At 40.6% G+C, this 20,170-nt stretch overlaps 1 protein-coding gene across 6 annotated transcripts in view; it reads right to left on the bottom strand.

The window, feature by feature from the left end:
- SLIT3 (slit guidance ligand 3) overlaps positions 1–20,170 on the bottom strand; it is a 515,831-nt gene that overhangs the window by 33,807 nt on the left and 461,854 nt on the right. For all 6 annotated transcript variants that reach the window (XM_027468588.3, XM_027468587.3, XM_027468585.3 and 3 more), the window contains 2 exons: positions 7,699–7,792; positions 2,245–2,382 (listed from right to left, as the gene is read on the bottom strand). In XM_027468588.3, the coding sequence (XP_027324389.1) occupies positions 2,245–2,382; positions 7,699–7,792 (232 nt within the window). The remainder of the gene's footprint in view (positions 1–2,244; positions 2,383–7,698; positions 7,793–20,170) is intronic.

Here is a 20,170-nt window from a genome sequence, read left to right as displayed (position 1 = left end):
ATGACTGGGAGGTCACTGTAAACTAACTGCTGGGAAATGATTCCTGAAATTTAGCCAAAAAAACTTTATTAATCATAATAATAGGTCTCCTAGTTACCTTTTCAGACCACCCACTTGTGTTCTCTCCTTCTCATCAGCACTTGCAGCCTTCAAGTACTTACAAAGTTATCTCCTCGCTGTACAGTCAGCAGCTGAAGCACACTTTGTGAACTGAATCTATAACCCTGTACATCAGAAGCCTGAATTCTGTCAATCACTACCTTGGCAATTGCAATCTTAAAAAAATATATATATAAATAAATAAATCAGAAACCCCTTCAGAGCAGCAGGCCTTTAAACTATAAAAGGCTAGAGTCATGGAAAGAATAATGAACAAATGAGCAGACCATATTCTGTTAGCAGAATTTTAAACCTGAAATCAAGCAAGACCAGGAACTGCTCTGTGTGGAGAACTCTAGGGGCTTCAGCTTGCTCTCTGCTTTGGCAGATCTTGTTACTGCCCACTGCGATGTTTTTCCCTTAAAACACCCGCACTCTCTTGCGCCTTGCACAGGAAATTTAGAGAGATGGCAAGGAGCAGTACAAAAAAATGGAAATAAGCATGATACCTCATGCTATTCCTGGCTCTGCAGTTATCAGGCAGGGGGATTACCTGTACTTTGCTCGTGTAGGTCTACCTCGGGCTGTGAAGTGCTGTAGGAGCTAGTAGGAGAGTTTTGGAGCTGTTTGAAGCACTTGTATTTTCATGAAAACCCCTCATTTAAGAGAATTAACAGACGGTTGCTCCTGATCCTGCTCCTGAGGTCCCTGTTGTGAGAACAGCCAACAAGGGACGCTGCCCAAACTGCCCGAGGGGCTGCATGGGCACAGGCAGGGACCCAGACCAGTCCCCCACCTACCCCTGCTGTTCAGCTCAGCTGTGTCACAACTCAAAATATCCCTATCAAACATTGTGATCCTGTCTTAGTGGAGAGAAAAAAACAAAACCCAACCTAACCCAACCAACCAGCAACAAAACCAACCACAAAAACAAAACATGACAAAAAAAACCCTTGTGTTCATCACTGCCTAGTCCCAACATGCCTCAAAAATCAAGGCAACTGCAGCAGAGATCTCCCGGTCACTACTGTCTGATGACAGGGTTGAGGTAGCCTTGCCTCGTGGTGTGACTTTGCAATCCCATTTCTCAGTGCTCTAACAATTAGATAACACTGAGCATTTACAATTCCTCTGTGGGGCAGCCACTTGTTACGTAGCCAGTCAGCAACTTGGAAGATCCCATAAGCCATCAAAAGGATTGAAGCAGAGAATGAAACGTACTGAAAATGGTATGAATTTGAAATTGAAAGGGTATCTGATATCCTGTAAATAACAAGTCTGATTCCGTGAAACCATGGGTTGACATCATGTTATATATCAATGCCTATTTAGGGAAGTCTGTCTGCTTTGCAATAAAAACGTGTGTTGATAAGGGGAAAAAAACACCCAGCAAGGATGAAAGCAAGAAGAATGAAAACAACTGTAGATACAAGGCAGGGAAAAGGATCTGTAAGTGTTCATGCAATTTCTGCTTTGTCAAGACTGATCTTTTCAGGTATTCCTCTTTGTCTCGTGTGTATTTCAAACAGAGAAAAGGTTTAGCTGGAAGGAAGCCAGTATCCAGCCTCAGGCAATGATTAGTGAATCCATTTGGAGTAGCACACTTATCTTTGACAGACAGTGAGATTTCCAGGAGTCAGATTTATTGGCATATGTCAGAATCAGAGACTGAAAATTTACAGCCCCAACTGTACTGAGCCTGTCCACCAGCAGGCACTGAGACACAGGCACAAAATCTTCAGAATCTTATTTTCTTACAGCCAGGTCTGAGGGTTTATATATGTAATTTTATTATCGTTTGCTCTCTCGCATACGTAGAGTTTATCTCCATATAATTGATATGAGTGTATTACCACCTAGTGTTTCACCAGAAAAGGCTGGGGCAGGTGGGCAGGCAAATTGCCACAGCACTGCACAAAAGCTAAACTATTTTCAAAGCAAGAATCCTCAATCCTCTGTATTCAGTTTAGCCTTTCAGACCTTCATCAGCTACAAGATAGGAAGCACTGAGCCATCCATCCACGCAGGAATGACAGATCAATACCATATCCAGAGGGTGGTCAGCCCTGAGGATGAAGGTAAGTAAAGAAAGTGCCCCAACAACATGTATGGAAGAGTTCGTATGGGGAGCTGACTGTCACGTACCTGAAACCCTGAGGACAGACGCAGGTGTAGCCATTGACTGCATCTACGCAGACAGCTCCATGGCGACACTTATGGCCCACACAGTCATCGTCATCTATTTCACAGTGTTTGCCGCTGTAACCAGGCAAGCATTCACATCTGAAATACAAGAAGACTGCTGTTAATAGCTTGTTTCAGCGATGATAGAACACACAGGCAACGTAGCACCAATCTGATCTGAGATGGGAAGGTGTGAACTGTTGTTCCTGGAAGCATCAAGCACAGTTCCTGCACTCAGAAACACTCAAGGGCTTCCTGTCTGTCTCCTTCTGAACTTCTGCAAGCTGCTTAAATTCAAGCCAAGCAAAGTAATCACACACTACTGTGTTTTTTTTATTATTATTATTATTTTTATTTCACAGCCAGGTGGAGAAAGGTGATCAGATAGTGGTCTTCCTATGATATTAAAGATGACATCTTCCCTAACCTTACAGACTCGAGGGCAGTCGCTCTGATGTCTCAGACAATGCAAGAGCACAAAAAGCTTTTGCATGTGTCTCTGTGCTGCTGAATGTGTGAGGTTGGCTCTGTGCAGCCACACGGAGCACAGTAAACTTCCACCTCCCAAATGGAAGCAATCTGCAAGCAAACCATAAAACTCAGCAAATGTAAAGAAAAGCACCGTTAGTTTGGAGCCCACCACCTGTTTGTCATTCACTTTCAAGGCATGGTAAATGTTGCTTCAGCTAGGGAAAGTTATCTCTGAAGCCTGTCCCTTCCCGTGGGGATGCTCAGGTAAGGCACGTATCTGCTCCTATGGGGTAATGCCGCTCTCAGGAGCAACGCAATGGGATGCACCCAAACCTGAAAACATTGCCTTTTTTAAAAATCCTGCTTGTTGTATGAAGGTAGCATCAATATTTCTGTTATAAGCCCTGCAGATATTTATAACCTAACAATAAAAAATGTGTCCCAAAGTCTCTGACTTGGAACAGACTTTGGGGATTGCTGAACAGCCTCTTTTTGAGCCTACAGCGTAGACAATATTTAGTCATGATTTAGTCCATCAAGCACATTTCACTCCTCCCAGCTGGATTTTACTGCACATCTGGAAAACAAACGGCATATTGCTTAAACCAAAACACGGGAAGAGCTACTCTTCACCAATAAAAGAGAGGTCTGTGCTCTTGCCAGAGCCCCTTGTTTGGATCCGTGCGCTTGCCACTGAGAGCTGGAAGAGGACAGACCTCATCAAGTCAAGGGAGGTGGCATCAGGAGAGAATCTGCCCCACTGCCCTCTTCTGCTGCCCTTCTCCTCCTTGCCAGCAGCCTGGCAGGGTAGGGACAGCAGACAGCTCCTTGTGGAAAACCCCTTCAAAGGACTTGGACGCATGGGAGCTGACAAGGAAAAAGATACTTCCACTTTCCAGGCAACCATCTCCGTGTTGAAGCTGGTTCCGAGTGGCAGTGTGTTTTGGCTCCCAGCCTTCCCCAGCCCCCAGGACACGCAGCCAGTGAGCTCCACGTGGCTAATGACAGACGAACGGCTGCTGCAGCATCGGGCTTCAGCAGCCACCTACCTCCAGCACTGAGAGTGCTGTGCCCCCCAGGCTCCATTCTGAACCACGGCTCATAATGACTGGTTAAAACAGGGGGAAATAAGGCGAAGCCTATTAATTTGTGGGCTGTAGGAGGGATAAAGCTATGTAGATGCATGGACTTTCTTTCTCCATCCTCTGGGAGGTGCCCCCATCATGACCCTCCACAGACACAGGGTGGTTGATGTTCCAGCTCCACGTGTCTGAATTGCTTTCTTTACACTGTGGTGGCTCAGGGAATACTGTGATTAACTTAACGGGAATGACAAAACAGAGAAAGAAGTAAAAAGTGTTCCTTCCCCAAACCATAAGAGGTGTGCAGTATTTTTCGGCACCACTTCAGTCACACCTGCATGCAAATAATGTCAATCAAAAGACTTTTGGGGTGGGGGTGGGGGGAAACTGGCAGCATTTAATCCTGTTGCTTTTTATTGATCCCCGCAGTCCTAATATAAAGTGATGTAATAATGAACGATGTGCAGTGCCTTATTCAGGGCTGCCATGCATCAATTTTATGATGTGTATTGGCTATCTCCGTAATGACAGAACCACCACTTTTCTCTGCAGGGCTGCATTAAATCAGCATTTTAAGCTGTCAGGTAATAATTCCAAGCTTTAGAAAAATAAAGTATATTTATACCGTGCTCCAACATCACTACAGTGAATGGAAAAACATGCTTCTTCGCTGAAGTTATTTTTTTTAGAAGTCAATTCATTGTGTTAAATGTTTTGCCTTTTTTTTTTTTTTTTTTAAAACTTTTCTGGCACAGAGGAAGCTCCTCTTCTTCTCTAGTAACAGCACAGTAAATATGTGGAGGCTGGAAGTGAGGAAAGCCACCTGCAATTTTAGCTTAAAAAGCAAAGAGCTCTGTGCAGCTAAACACGCACTGAAATAACCCAGTTTGCTTCCAGCCTTGGCTTTCCCTTTAGAAACATAAAATTCATCTTGGGTCTGTCATCATTGAGCTCTCATGGTGTAAAATCTAGGCTGAAGCTATCAAAAAATGTGTGTCTGGCACAGAGCAGGTGAGACAGCCACATGAGTGCCTCACCCAGCATCATTGTGGAAACTCAAGGCCCTACCCTCAGGGAATGGTGGCACTTGAGCTCTGTCCCTCTCCCACACAGCACTAGCAAGTGACTCAGTATCAGTAGAAGTCAGATGCACTAAAGATGGAGGCAAAGAAATTTTTGTACTGAACCCCTGGTAAGAGAGTATTCTACATGAGTAGACCAGTTATCTGATTTCCCAATGACCGTATGACACCAGTACAGTTGAAATCCTGTTTTCTGCTACAGCCCTGTAGTGATGGCAACATTCCCAGTACTGGATAGCCTAAAAACATGTCTTGTGGTATTCAAAATGTTGGCCTATCCAAGGGGATTTGCATCTGCATGCACTCAATGTCTATTGTATTAAAGCCATGATTCATGGCTTCTATTGCAGGGCCAGAACGGAATTTCCTTCTCCATATGAATATGTAACTTGGCTTTCTATTTTTTCCTCTCTTTATCATCTTTTCCTCCCTCTGCAGACTTGCAGGCTGACTAAAGCTGAAGGCAGGACAGACAGACAGACTGGAGTCTGTGCTGCTATCATTCTCTTCGGTGGTGCATCCCACTTGTGTGCCCATGGCCCAAAGCTGCCAAGTGGACAGTCTGCTCAGGAACAAGCCTGAATCCTGCTTTTCACATCCCCTGCCTCTGAAAAAAGAGCAGGGGAATGATGCCTGACCCTGACTCATTGTGCATGCAGATTTACACTGCCCCATTAGATGCTAAGGACATGGTGCATCACAGGTCAGGGCACCAAACTGCTCAAGGGATCAGTGATGGCACAGGACTGGCCCTTGTTTTTCATGAGACCCATCAGCAACCACATATCCCCGCAAGAGCTGCTGAAGGCTTTTAGCCTATTTCTGAATGGTTTGGTACAATTCAGGTATGCAAGAAAAAGCAATAGCGGGACAAGTCTACTTTCAGGACTGGAAAGACTCCTTCACGTTTCAAGTCTGGTCTGCGAGAAAGCAAAGTAAAGAAATTTGGTTTATCATTCTCTGAATAGTAGGAAGATTAACTCAACAAACAGTAGTAGAAAATACTTATGAGTATTTATTTAGGCTCCTCCCAAGGGTTAATGGCCTCACTGTGAAGAACACTTTTCTAGCAAGCAAGCATCAGATTTACTCAAAGTATTTGGGTGGCAGGTATGAAAATGCTTCCAGAAAGAGTAAAACCATTCCGGATCACTGTTGTCTGCATCCTTTCATTTACCTAATGACATAAGGCAATCCGAGTTACAAACCTTTGCCTTGTGTAACATGCTGTAGCTACTGGATTAGCTGAATGATGGATTAACTGAGAACGAGAGCTAGAAAGAGCATCAGGACTATCTATGTATCAAGCACACGCCACCTTTTCCATTCCCTGTGCATCATTTCAAGAACCATCCTAATCATTTGACAGTTTCATCTTCCTTGATAGTTGGAAACGTGTCTGTCTGGAAGTTTTCCACCCAAAAGCCTGGTTTGAGCGGTAGAGACCGTCTAGCACAGGTTCAGCTGCCCTCTAGACAGTCAACATCACTAAAACTTTATTTTGCTTCCTTCACCTACGCTGCAATGTTCTGTGTATTAGTTGGTATGCTAGGTGGTATGCTACTCGGGTATGCTAGTTGCTTCACAGGACGTAGTCTGTCTGACCCAAACTGCAGGTTACCAAGAGGACCAAAGAGTGCTCCTGTCTCTCCCCAGACAAATTGGGTGTGCTGGGTGAGCCCTCCCCAGGAGGGAAAGGGTAGCCACCAGGAGAGCAATGCGACTGTGAAAACAGCCTTAGTAGAAAGCACACAACACAGCTCACAGCTGCACTGAGCCCTCCTGAATTCGTTCTCTTTTCTTACTGCTTTGATTCAAAGATCTTTCCTCAGGAAGCTCTCCACAGAGAGAAAGTCAATCGAAAAGCTAAGCTATTTGCTAAATTGCTCTGAAATTCCCTCTTCAGAGAAGTGATGAGTGCTGCTACTATGCACCTCTCAAAACACCCAAACACCCAAACCTCCAGATGTTTTGTTGCTGTGAAGCAGTCAGTGTCATTCCTGCTGTGCAAATACAAACACAGGAGATGTTAAAAAATCTAACATGAGCCAAGCAAAGCTCACTTCCCTACAGCCAGTAGAAGAAGGTGGCTCCCACGTGTGAGCCATCCCATTCAGCTGTTTTCTGCTGTTGCCCAGGTGAGGGAGCGCAGGGAGCTGAGCCCCACTGAAGTCCAGGCCAGCTTTTGCTAGTACACCCCAAGACCACCGGCCGTACCAGAAGTCAATAGCTGAAATGGGAATACAACAGGAAGCTTCTGCCTCCCACATTATGCTCTACCCACCCATTTCTCTCTCCCTTTTCAGTACTGTTGGAACTGGATTTTAAGTACTGAGCCAGTGTGGCCTGAGGAGAGCTGAGTTACCTCTGTTAAAGCTCCTCAATCTTACGCTGCTTGAACTGATGGATAGCCTAAGGAACACATAAAGAAACCGTCCTCAGTTTCTGATGCAGTGTAAGATACTTTGCAGTAACTGTTCCAGAAGTGCATCTTTTGTCACGCTCCATTACAGAATAATTTATTTGCTTTGGGGTTACATCCGTTATTTGCAAGCAAACCACAGAAAGATAAAACAAACAAACAAAAAAACCAAACCAAAACAAACAAACAAAAAAAACCCCAAGTTTGTAAGGTTGCACTAAAAAGTGATACAATCTGAAGTATATATAGTATTGCATTATTTATTTCAATATTTTCTACCCAAGCTCACAGACAGTTCAAACCTAGTCAAGCCAATGGATCTACCCAGTGTTTGGAGACCAATGGGACACATGCTCACCTGGATCCTTTGTCAAGTGGAAGACATTTGGACTCATGTTGGCATGGATTTAGCTCAGGAACACAGTGGTTTATCACCTCATCGCACAGTTCACCTAAGACAAAAGAAAAGCAATACAAGTGTAACACAACTTGGATGATCCTAAAGAGCTACAACCATGATGTTCAGGGATGGTGGATCTCCCTGAACAGAGACAGCTCAGTAGTTCAGCAGTGACAATATTACTTGTGACGGCCTCTGGGACTTCATTAAATTGGGTTCCTTTGACCTGTTATGACCGTACTGTTTGTATCACACAAATTTGAGGGAGTGGTATGAAAAATACTGACATCAGAACTCTGCTTGGAGACTGAGTAAGGACAGAACGGTCAGTTCCTGACACAGGACCTCCTACATTAAAGCAGGAAAGTGAGACAAAAGTGAAGTTACTCTTTGGACTGTAACATTTTTCACACCAAAGCATACTTTAGCCATAGTCAATACTCTGCCAAAGAGGCTGATTGGACATCTTTCTGGAAAAGAACAACAACCCACAAACCCTTCCCCCCAAACTCTGTGACTCTCAATAATAGGAACCAGCTTTAGGACTGCATATAATTATAAAACATTCACTATTTATAAGAGAAGTACTAGCTCTATTGTGCTCGGAGGAGATGATGTCTTTTTAGAAAAAAAACATCACACGTAAGCTCAGCTCAGCTGTTTCTAGGTATTGTGTGTTACATGCCACACCCTGGATTTGTTTAGATTTTAATAATTAATAGCTCTAGAATGTTCAAAACCAGATAGTTTATTTAAACACCACCCTTCTCTGAGTCCTAAATTATTAGGTCACACTTCAGTACCTCAGGATTTGAGATCCAGCCAAAGACTACAGAAATCTTTGGCTTCCCATGAAACCAACAGAAACCTACCCCACATCTCCCAAAGCCTTGCAGGAAAAGCAAAGGTCAGGTACTCTCAACATAGAAACCCTCAAAACCATAGTCCCCTGTGCAGCTATATCAAAGACCACATCTGCAGGGTTTCAAGGTTATGCGTATTTTGTGTGCCCATACACAATACATATCATTATGTGAGCAACAAGTCACATGGATAGTGTGGGAAAAAAGATAGCATGGGAGGCATGGGTGGGCTGGTAATGTTTTAGCAGAACTGTCATGAAGCTGCAGCTCCACCTGTCTTAGGAGAATCTCTTTTTTCAAAAATAATTACATTTTTAACTGTAGTGGCTACAGAGAAATACACGAAAATACAACCCAAGAGAAGCACAAAAATCAAAATTCAGATGGCAAACACAAATCAAAAATACCTTTTATCAGTCCTGTGATCTGGCAGGGATGACTGAGAATACAATTTTGAGGAGGGCTCTGGTGGTGACAGGAATGGTTTTAGCTGTTAACACCCCCAGCTCCCTCCTTCAGGTTATTTCTCCCACATATCCAGCCTCCCTACAGTACAACCTACACAGCTCTTCATTTGATTCTTCCTATTAGAATGGAAGAATAATGCATACTTGCAAAAATTACTTAATAAAAATTTGTTTCAAACATAGAACATCCAAGATATCTGCTTTTGAGAGTGGTCAAGCACAAATGAGAAAGAGAAGCGGCAATAAAAGCCCTAGAGGCATGAGAAGGGGTACCAGCAGTGTAAGCCCTGTATTAGCGTGCCATAAATACCCTCGTGACTTTTAGTGGGTTGGGTTTGGCAACACTGGAGAGGTCTAACATGGCAATCCACAGTGGACAGTTTGTTGTTTGTAATAGCAGTTGCAAGACAAACAATTCATTCTGGAGCCAGAGAATCCCAGGAAGCCACCATTATTAAATACTACCAAGTCTTTTAGCAGTCCTGGACAAATCTTGGGCAAATGTAATGAATGTATGCAGCTCAGGAAGGGGGATATGCCAATAAAACTGAATACTGCAAATCCATGGGAACCAGGGAAACAGATCATTCCCTGGACTTGAGGTTTGCCATTATACTTTGTTACTCCTTAACAGCAACTAGGGATGTTCAATTCTTATCAATCTGAACATTGCTGCCATCTGGGGACACCCATTAACACATTTTTGAGGTCCCAAGACTGGAGATAGGTCTGTTTACTTAGCAATCCCAAAGCTCACAGCCCACAGACCCTCACAAATACTAACCACCAAAGTGACGGCCTCGGCCTTTGGGCAGACATGAACACAAACTGGGCAGAACTTGCTGTGATGTCTGGACAATTGCCAATTTGCCTTCTTGGTGTATCTCCTGTCCCTTACCCGCATACTACAAATCTTATGTGAAAATAAACATGAATAAAATGTAACTGGCTGGTGACATTAAAAGAATGTGCTGATCTAAAGCTGGAAATATTTTCTGAAGACCATTTAATAACTGAATACAGCGTGGACAGATGCCTTCAACTATCCTTTCACTAAAAACATTCAGTACAGACTTTTCAAGTTTCTGTATCTCTTTTTGCTTTGAAGAAGAGGAAACAGGCTTTAACAAATAAAAACAGTTTCATAAACTCTCAAAGGAAAACATAATTCTTCTTAAAATATTCTTCTCAATAGTTTTGACAAGTACTTAGAGATCCAGTAAAAATCTCCCCAAATGTCAAATATTATGACTCACCATGTCATTATGAAGGCTCCACTATCAAAATTTAGGAGAATTCCAGGCTTAGTACCAAACACTGCATCCAAAAAAATTATCATTTTTCTTGCAAAACTTGGAATGTTTAAGGATCCTTCCTGTTATTTTTCCCATCTATCAGTCATTAGAGAGCTCACTTGGGAATGCCTTGCAACTAGAGCAGCCTCATCTCAGGAAGAAAATTCTTGATACATTATTTCAAACTCCACCAATGTTCATTAGATGTTGCAGAAAACATGCCAGGGAAATAAAACATTCTCTGAAAAGCAAAACCCAAGGCACCCGCTACACAAGGACTTTCTCGTATTTCATTCACTCAGAAAATATTTGAGTCAAAAATCTGCCATCAGACCTGAGAGTGCAATTTTCACTGACCACGTGAATGTCAGTATCAGAGGAAAACTCTTATTATCTCCCTTCTTTGGAGTAACACAGGACTGCTTCTTTGTGCGGCAACTGAAGGTCTAGTCCAAATTTCTCACTGGATAGCTATGTGAATTGAAAATGAACTGGAAAACAATCTTAGGCAAACTTCTAGCATCATTAACTCTATTAGTGGAAGGTAGTCGATCACGCTAAAACAACAGAAAACTTCAGTGTAATGCTTTCCCAAACGTAGCAAACCCACCCAACTTTCTATTCAATGTCTACTCAAATCAGAGCTCTGATCTGGTTACACAAGTGTTTCTAAAGTGCTCATATAAAAGATAAGAAAACAAAACAATATATTTCTTTTCTAATCAGCTAAGCGATTTTTTTTTTTTTTTAATCCCCAAACATGTTTTTTTTGTTTCATCAAGGCATACGCACATTCTTCCATCAGAGCCTGAGAATATAGGTCAACATGTAGTACACCACAACGAAGAGTGGGTTAAGACTATGTCAAACGTACAAGAAGAAAACCACTTTGATGTTGCTTATCATAGCAGCTGAAGGTATGAGCGCAATGATGTTTGGTGGTCAGCAGAACTGAGGCATGATAATGAAGAGGGTATCTTTATAAAGATAGGCCCATCAGCTCTGTGGACACTACATTTCAAACTTCTGAAGGACAGTGGTAATGTGCTGTTAATTAGTGCTTGTTTAGGAGAAGCATGATCTGCCACAAAAATGCAACTTTCAGATTCGAACCAAGTAGTACTGACAAGTGGAACACTAGCAGGTGCATCTCCCACTGCTGCTGTTTCAGGCATTAAAAGAAATAAAGAGGAAGAAAAAAAATCCCCACACAATAGAAAAGGTATTTTTCCCCTTTGAAACTATTTCCCTGTCTTCTTCACTAGCATTGCTCATTGCTTTTTAAAAAGCCACATCAAAACATTTATTATCTCATACAACATTTCTCTGTTTTTCAGCAAAATCCTGATTTTCATGGAGCTTTCCACATTCACTTTTCACAAGGCTCACTTCTTATGAAAAACTGCCAAGAAACATGCTTAGGCTTTTCTGTAGCCTTTCATGCGTCTCAGAATGAAGCCAAGGCAACAACAGAACAATAAAGATGACTTTTACACACAGTTTAACAATCATCTTTTTATTTTTTTCCTCCCCCCATTCTGAGCTGTCAAGATAGCTATTTATTTAATGCCACACTAGACTTTTAAAACCAGGATCCAAGTTACACTCTTCTCCTTAATCACTAAGAGAAATGTGGATGGCAATAGTATTTTGTTTATTTATCTGTAAATAAAACCACAGTTCTGAAAAGACCATCAAAACCTCCAATACACAACTGATGAGTTCTATGATTTTCTTTTGCCTTCCGTGTCATTTGGATGATCCTCTGTTCCCTCATTCCTGTTATTCAAGAAATAATTGATAAAGCAACACAGAACATATTCTCACCATCACACGAGAGGAGCTTTTGTAGGGCCTGGAGGACTAAGAGCAAAAAAGCTGTTGAGTATTTCACAATAATATTTGAGAAACGGAAAGAACTTGCAGTGAAGAAACAATGGAGAAACCTGGCCTTTATCCACACAGAGCAAACTTTTACAGCCTGCACAGGGAGACAATATATATTTGAGTCATTAAATAATATGTTGCAATTTTTCTGAACATTGCCAGGTAAGTTGGGATGGAACTCTTCCTTTTACTGGTAATAAAATGCACTGCACTGTTATTCTCATAAGAGACTACTCATTTGGTATCTAATAACTTGTATCGCTAGAAATGTTTTTTGCATTTTATTTTTTCCCTTCTCTCTTTTCAGTTATTAAAAAGAGGTCAGAGCCAACTGGAAAATTCAGGAGAACACAGAACGTAAAAATGGTTGGGTGGAGAGACATTGGATGTCCATACAACATGCTAGTAGAGAGATTGCCACGAAAATAATTTGGCAAAAATTATATTTATATATATTTATATTTATAATAATCAAATTATATTATTTGATGCAAAAAAAAAAAAAAAAGCTTATCTTAGATTTTTTTTCCCTTCCAAATGTTTAAACATGCAATGAAGAAAATAGAAACATTGTCAAAATCCTTCAGTTGTAAATAAATACACTTGGTCTGCTATGTTAGACACCAACAATCTACTAAACACAAAAGAAATTACCTGTAAAGCACTGTAACAGAGTTCTCTGTCTGGATTGTTAATGAAGAAGTTTGCTCTTGCGTGATGAACACTGCCCACAATATTTAGCAGACAAAGAATTAAAAGATAGTTTATGCTTCTTATTCTGTGCTAATGCCGTAAAAACATTAAAGCATCAGCTTTAATCTGAGTGTTCACATATCAGGTTTTGGCCTATTAAACAGTAGCTTGAAGTTGGACTCCACACTGAGGTTTCAAGAAAATGGCTTGTTCCGAATTAAGGAGCAATTACCTCTAATCTTAATGTTCAACAAAGGGATAACTGATTAAGTAGCAAGATCTAGATAGCGAACTAATGATCTTTTCCCCAGTTCTGAATCTTGAACAAAGAACGTGCTCCAGTTCTATGCACTGCCGAAGAAAGAAAAAATCACATTCAACATCACAAAGGCCACAGCAACACAGCAAGCAAAACATTAACTAAAACAGAAAATTTTCCAGTGCTCTTATAAGGTGGTAACCTGCGTATAGTGTAACCCCTCAGAACAACTACGTCTGGAATATATCCTAATTTTGCTAGACCCTCTATATTTTGGAGCTGTACTACCTTATAGGAATGCTTTCCAATGATGTGATTTGTCTGGAATCTGTTAAGGATCAATTCAGTTGTTCACATAATCTAGTTCACCTAGTGGCATCTTTTCTATCGTGATTTTTATCAAAAAACAAACAAACAAACAAAAAACAAATAAACAAAACAACAACAACAAACAAACCCAAAACCAACCAACCAACCAAAACAGCAACCACCACCATCACCACTAAACATAAAACAAAACAAACAACCACCACCAACAATAAAAAAAGCAAAAACCAAACCCCAAACAGTTAACCAAGCCCTACTCTAACTAATAAGCATAAGTCATAGAGAGATTGAAGTCACACATTTTTGTTTCTAATCAGAACTCTAACAGGCCTAACAAAAAGATAATGAACTGCAGATGGTCTTTGGTCTTTCAGAATGCAACTTTAAATACAGAGGTCTTTGAAGAATACTTTACATGCAGAAACATCTACTTATTTCCTACTGGCAAATCTAACACGGCCGTCTTTTCAGTGTCAGAGTGCTGAATTCACTATCCATAGGTGGACTCTGCCCCTCCCAGCTTTATTAACTACACAGTACGCACCACCTGCAGGTAAGCAGGTAAGTAATGGACGGGTGGTTAATTTCTAGTCCTCTGCTGTGTTTCCTCACAGATTGGATTTAATGAATCATGAAGCCCATTTGTGGATGGTATTCACTTCATCCATCCTTTAAGAAAGCAGTAGCTAAATGTATGGGTAGTTGAATATATGGAAGCTGAGATTACATTTTCTTAGAGACATGCTGAGGTCCCGATTAACAAGGAAATTCTCCAGCATACCTGGTTCCCAAAACATTACATTTTATAGCAAGGAAATTTGTAGAAATCCTGCAGCTGAGAGCTCCAGCATGGCAGGACACCCATACTGAGACCAACAACTAAGGCTGCAGTACTGCTTCTTACTCTTTGGTCGCAGTACAGTGAAGTAAAGGGGGTTCAAACTCACAGTAGAGACATGGCTCTCCTCTAATAAAACAAGGCTGGAAGTACACATAGGCTTTTGTACAATGCAAAGAACCACAGAATAGCTGAAGTTGGAAGGGACCTCTGGAGGTCATCTGGTCCAACCCCCCTCCTCAAGCAGGGCAACCTACAGCAGGTTACCCAGGACTACATCCAGATGGCTTCTGAGTATCTCCACAGAGGGAGAACTTCCAGCTTTCCAACTCTTCTCATTTATGATTATACACATAGTAAGTGTAGGTGCCTATTTATTTTCTGCACTGTAAGGAACACACCACGTTTGCCAAGCAACTAATGTTGAGAAACTTCCATGTAAGACAAAACTCCTTCAGGAATGAAGAAAATACACCAAACTTTGTCCATAATTTTCTGTTTGTCTCAAGGAAATTTTAAAAGAGGCTGATCATTAGATACTTGTTTAAAGCCTTCAGTGTTCATTAGGCAGTCTGTATCCTTGCAGAACCACATCAGGCTATCTAAAAACCTTCTGCTGTTTATGTCCAACAGATAGTTAAAACATGAAAGATGGCAAAACCAACCTAAAGTGCAATGATTCACTTCAGCTGCCTCTGATGCCCACCTCAGGGATTCTTGCAAATCAGGCTAAGCTATGGGAAACAAGCTGGAGAGTTCCAGCAGTGAGTGTCAGCCACAAGTCACCCACAAAACTTCTTTCTTCTAGAGTTGTTTGGCTTGACTAAGTGCTTGGCTTTGGCTGTACAACATTACCACAATAAGATATGCCAGAAAAAGGGACCATAATCACTAACAGTGAATAGCATTCTGTCTAAAAGTAGCATAACTGCAAAAATCTCAGATACCATCTACCGCAGGACACCGCAAGGTCCCCTAAGGTAAAATACATCTTGGTCTTGTCTTCCAAACATATAAAACCAAAAATAGTTTCTAGCTTCATTTTTGAGATATTTTTTTTTCCTGTGATACAAACTGCTTGCAGTTGATTTTATTTTATTTTATTTCCCAGGGAAACAAACTACAAACTATTTTAAAACATTTGCTTTTTTTTTTTTTTTTTTTTTTTTTTTTTTTAAACCATCTCCAGGGGACGCCATGTATTTTAGAAAAAAACACCCTACATTCTGTATTAGAAGCTACTGTTAGGTTTCAGAACAAAGAGGTGTGTCCGTTTGCTGAGGCTTTTTAGGATTCTTAGCAAAAATTGAAATATTTCCTTATTTTTATTCTTCTATGAGAACTACATATTTCTGCTTCTGACAGATAGAAGAAAGGAAAAATCATGGCAATCACAAACAAAACTAAGTAGCAAGTTAAGCATAAAACAACCTGAAGTACATAGTACCTGTTTGGTACAGATCAGTCCTTTATGCAGGTGTGAATACCTCTTCAAGTGAGAGTGCAGAGAACAATGAGACTGAGGAAAGGAACTCTTTTCAGAGTTATAAAATGCTATATTTGGATCTAGAGCTATGAGGAAATCAGTGATGTCTTTCAAGAAGGTCTATGACAGTAATGAACAGAAAAATGGAACGGAAGGGACAAAGATGTATGATTTTTGTCCTACATTTCTAAAACACAAAGCTAGGGAGATAGTGTTAATATTAGTCAGAGATGAGGCATGTTACAGCAACAGATTCAGAAATAGATAAGGAAGCTAAGAGATGGGGAGAATTATGAAGATTTAAGAGATCAGGATGATGATGAAAAAGGAGGGAAGGGAAGGGAAGGGAAGGGAAGGGAAGGGAAGGGAAGGGAAGGGAAGGGAAGGGAAGGGAAGGGAAGGGAAGGGAAGGGAAGGGAAGGGAAGGGAAGGGAAGGGAAGGGAAGGGAAGGGAAGGGAAGGGAAGGGAAGGGAAGGGAAGGGAAGGGAAGGGAAGGGAAGGGAAGGGAAGGGAAGGGAAGGGAAGGGAAGGGAAGGGAAGGGAAGGGAAGGGAAGGGAAGGGAAGGGAAGGATTCATAGCTGCTTCTTTTGATGTTCTTATAAATACTTTTGAAGAGGAGGAAGCAGTACAAAAATGTAAGGTGGAGCTGTAATCCATCAAGTGGTCAGATCAGGTTAAAAAACAGCCCATGAACTGCTCAAGCATTAGAGCTGGCAGGACATAGGCTACATGATTATCCTGGAGCAAGTACGTGTTTTTAATTTAGCTTCAGGAATAAAATAGCAAGCTGGAGAGAGGAAAAACAAGATATCAGCTGACAAGCGAAGGCCATCAGGACTCAGCTACACTGCACGAATATTGGTTCAGTTATATAAACACAAACAAACGTTGAAAATGTTGACTTGGAAGAATGGTGAGGGAATGTGGTGGCCTGGGTAAGGGCTTGACTACGGAGAATCGAGTCTAATGTTTCTGCCACAGATTTATTTTCTTTATTATTATTTTTTTTTACTGCAGTCAGCTGTCTGCCTACCTTTTCTCTCAGTCTTGCTCTCTTTAACTTATATTTTCCTCTTTCATACAACCCACTTGTACTAGCACATTTTTAAAGTGATTTGATGGAAAGGAAATAGGAAGAAGGTTATTGCATGTTTTTTTTTTTTTTGTTGTTGTTTGTTTGTTTGTTTTTTTTTTAACAAAAGTGAAAAGGGTCTGGAGTGTGGGAAATTCCTTCCCTCAGTTGTTGCTTAACAAATTGGTCATTTTTTGTCTACAACCTACTTTGAGTGGGGGAAAAACAGTCGAAGAATTTTAAAGGAAAACACTGTAAAAAGCTATTAATTGAAGAAAGATTTCTGGACTTCATTATTTCAACCAATGAAAGAAAAATTTATGCATCATCATTTGGGATATTTTGTCCTAAAAAGGCTATAACAAGTAAAACTAGACAGACAGAAGATAAAACAGAAAAATATTAAGGTACGGAAAAAAATAAACCCTGGATACTGTGAATCTGTCATTAGTCAACATTTCCAAAACATGCATTTTAAATTTGTGTTTCACTTCAGAACATAAGATTTACTATCGTTATTTAACCATTAGTCTGCCAGACAGGGGGAGATCCCAAATATTTCTTACAAAACAACACACATATTCTTGGATCTTCTTTCTCTTGCTATTGACACTATTCTTTATCATACAACATGCATTTATTTCATACTTGCAGTGTTTGCTGTAGTACGGTTACTTGTAGCAGTATTATGGTGTCCAAGACCACAGGAGCAATGAAGGATTCAGACTACCTGCCATGTAGTGCTACCAGAGCTTGCCTCCCTCTACAGCCAAGAAAAGTAGACATCTGCAATAGCTGAGCTGGGCATCTATAATGAACAGCCTGAATGCTACTGAAAACATCACAGATTATCAAAACAGAAACATCTAGTCTGAACTTCAGTGTAATTTAGATTGTTCTTAATTTAACTCACGTTTTTAATTACAGTGTGTGCAGAGAAATCCATTTTCTATCTAGAATCAACAACTCTCGGATAAAGTTGCATGGTCTGGATTGTTCAGTCACCAAGACCAGCCACTGAATTTCTTAAAGAAATTTCTATTCTCTGTAGAACCATTTGTAAAGTATGAAAATCTTTCTCTGCCTACTTTATTAAGCTAATTAAGATTTTTCTTGAGATCTTCAAGACATGATCTCAATCCCCCAAAGATTTTCATGCTTCATCTCTAATCTTTCTCATCTCTCAATTTGCTCCTTGAATTCTGAACAACAATATTAAGTATAATATTTGGTAACAACAAAAAGAGATATCATAGAATATCCTGAGTTGGAAGGGACCCATGAGAATCATCGAGTCCACCTCCTGATATAACCTATGTTTTCCTGTCCTACTAGAAACACCCTGCCTATAGTATTGCTGTTCCTTTTGGCAAAGCATCACATTGAGAGTTCATTGTAACCCAAACTACTTCACAGAAAAACTACTTTTGTCATGGAAAGTATCCTCCATCATTCAATCTTTGCTCATATAAATATATATAAATTCCACACAGTTAACTCTGAAGCACATACAGTTTTCTATCTCAATGGTTAACAAAGGCAGCACCTGAGAGAGAGGCAGGAAGCTCAAAGCACAATTCTGAGCGCAGGAATAAGTATTCCTGACTCCTTCAGTCACCTGCTTTCTATCTGAAATATTAACATTCTCTAATCTTAGCATATTCAACCACAATATTAAAGTTGTCTGCATCTATCTATCGATCTATCTATCTATCTTTAAAGATACTGCCAAAGTAACTTCAGATATTGCTTCACTACACAATGGTTTATTTAAAGAGAATATACACAGAGATGTCCTGGCTGTCACAGGAGACTTCAGCAGTCAAACTCTGTGGTTATAGATCCTTCTCTCTTCAGGTCACACACTCAAGTAATTTTAAAGTGTTTCTCCATGACTTGCCTGTGTACTTCCATGGCATTTCCCCAGCTGCTGTTCATTTGATCAAGCAACTTCAGATGATGTCCAGTTTCTTGTGTTTGAATTCAGCTCGTAGAGAACCCTTAAAATCATGGCTCATATTCACTTGGCTCATCTGTAACTTTTGTTTGGCTTATGGTTTCAGTTCTTGCAGCTACTTTATGCTTTCTCTGCCTTTCTGCTCGGTGAGGGCCAGGTGTATCTCCGAGGGATATTTCAACCCAGCCAGCTGCACTGCAGTGAGTCCTTCCAGGTGACTGATCACAATTGATGAAATACCCACCTCCAAAATGGAGGTGAAGCCGGTTAAGGCAATTCTTTTACTGTGCTTCACTAAATTCACACAATCACAGAATTTCTTGGTTGGAAGAGACCTCAAGATCATCGAGTCCAACCTCTGACCTAACACTAACAGTCCCCACTAAACCATATCCCTAAGCTAAATTCTTCCTATTTTTAACCAGCATGAACTATTGTAAACTCTTCAGATTTCTAATTTAAGCTAACTCCCATTTTTTCAGCCCTTCTTCACTTACTATCTATACTATATTTTTCCATAGGTGTTTCCTGCTATTCTTCAAAGACTCAGTCTCTTTCTGTTGCAGTCAAAGTGACTGCCTGTACTCCAGCAACAAAAGCTTACTGGGTGGTATATGCAATTGTGTGTGTATAACATGCAAGACTGGGATCTAAAATACACGAGTATTCGACAAATTCTTGTGAAGAACCATAGGCACAGCACAGACAATATGCAGGTGTAAAAAAAAAAAAAAAAAAAAAAAGCTGGAAGTTGACTAGAAATGTTTCTAAATTGGTTCTGAAGTATCTGTGAACTCTCTGACCCCTAGCCAGACTGCCATTTGAGAAGAATTCCCAATCTAGTTCTTTCCTGCTTTTCTTTGAAAACTAACAAAAAAAAAAAAAAAAAGTAATCTGCAATAAGCCTGTGAAAAGGAAACAGCATTTACATATATACTGGATTCAGTTGTTACTTGATAGATCTTTCCTTGGCTAGGCAAATATATTTCCTCTTGTAAATGTACAGGCTCTGCCGCCTTGTATAGAGTTTTGTTTGAAACCACCCAAGAATAGCTCACATAAATAGTGCACAAGTAAGCACAATGGGCTCAACATGCTATAAGCAAAACTCTTTACTCTGCTAAGCTAAATTTTTCAGTTTTTGGCAGAAAGATCATTTTAGAACTCCAATAAATGTACATTCAAGTCATAAGGCTTTTCTCAGCTAAAGATTTACATGGGCCTCCTTTGTATCAGCCACAAAAGTATTTTAAGAGTTTGGAAATTCTAGAAGCTTTCCCCCTG

This window comes from Anas platyrhynchos, chromosome 14 (genome assembly GCF_047663525.1).
Source record: "Anas platyrhynchos isolate ZD024472 breed Pekin duck chromosome 14, IASCAAS_PekinDuck_T2T, whole genome shotgun sequence".
In the NCBI taxonomy this organism is placed as follows: domain Eukaryota; kingdom Metazoa; phylum Chordata; class Aves; order Anseriformes; family Anatidae; genus Anas; species Anas platyrhynchos.
This window is presented reverse-complemented; position numbering and strand designations above follow the sequence as displayed.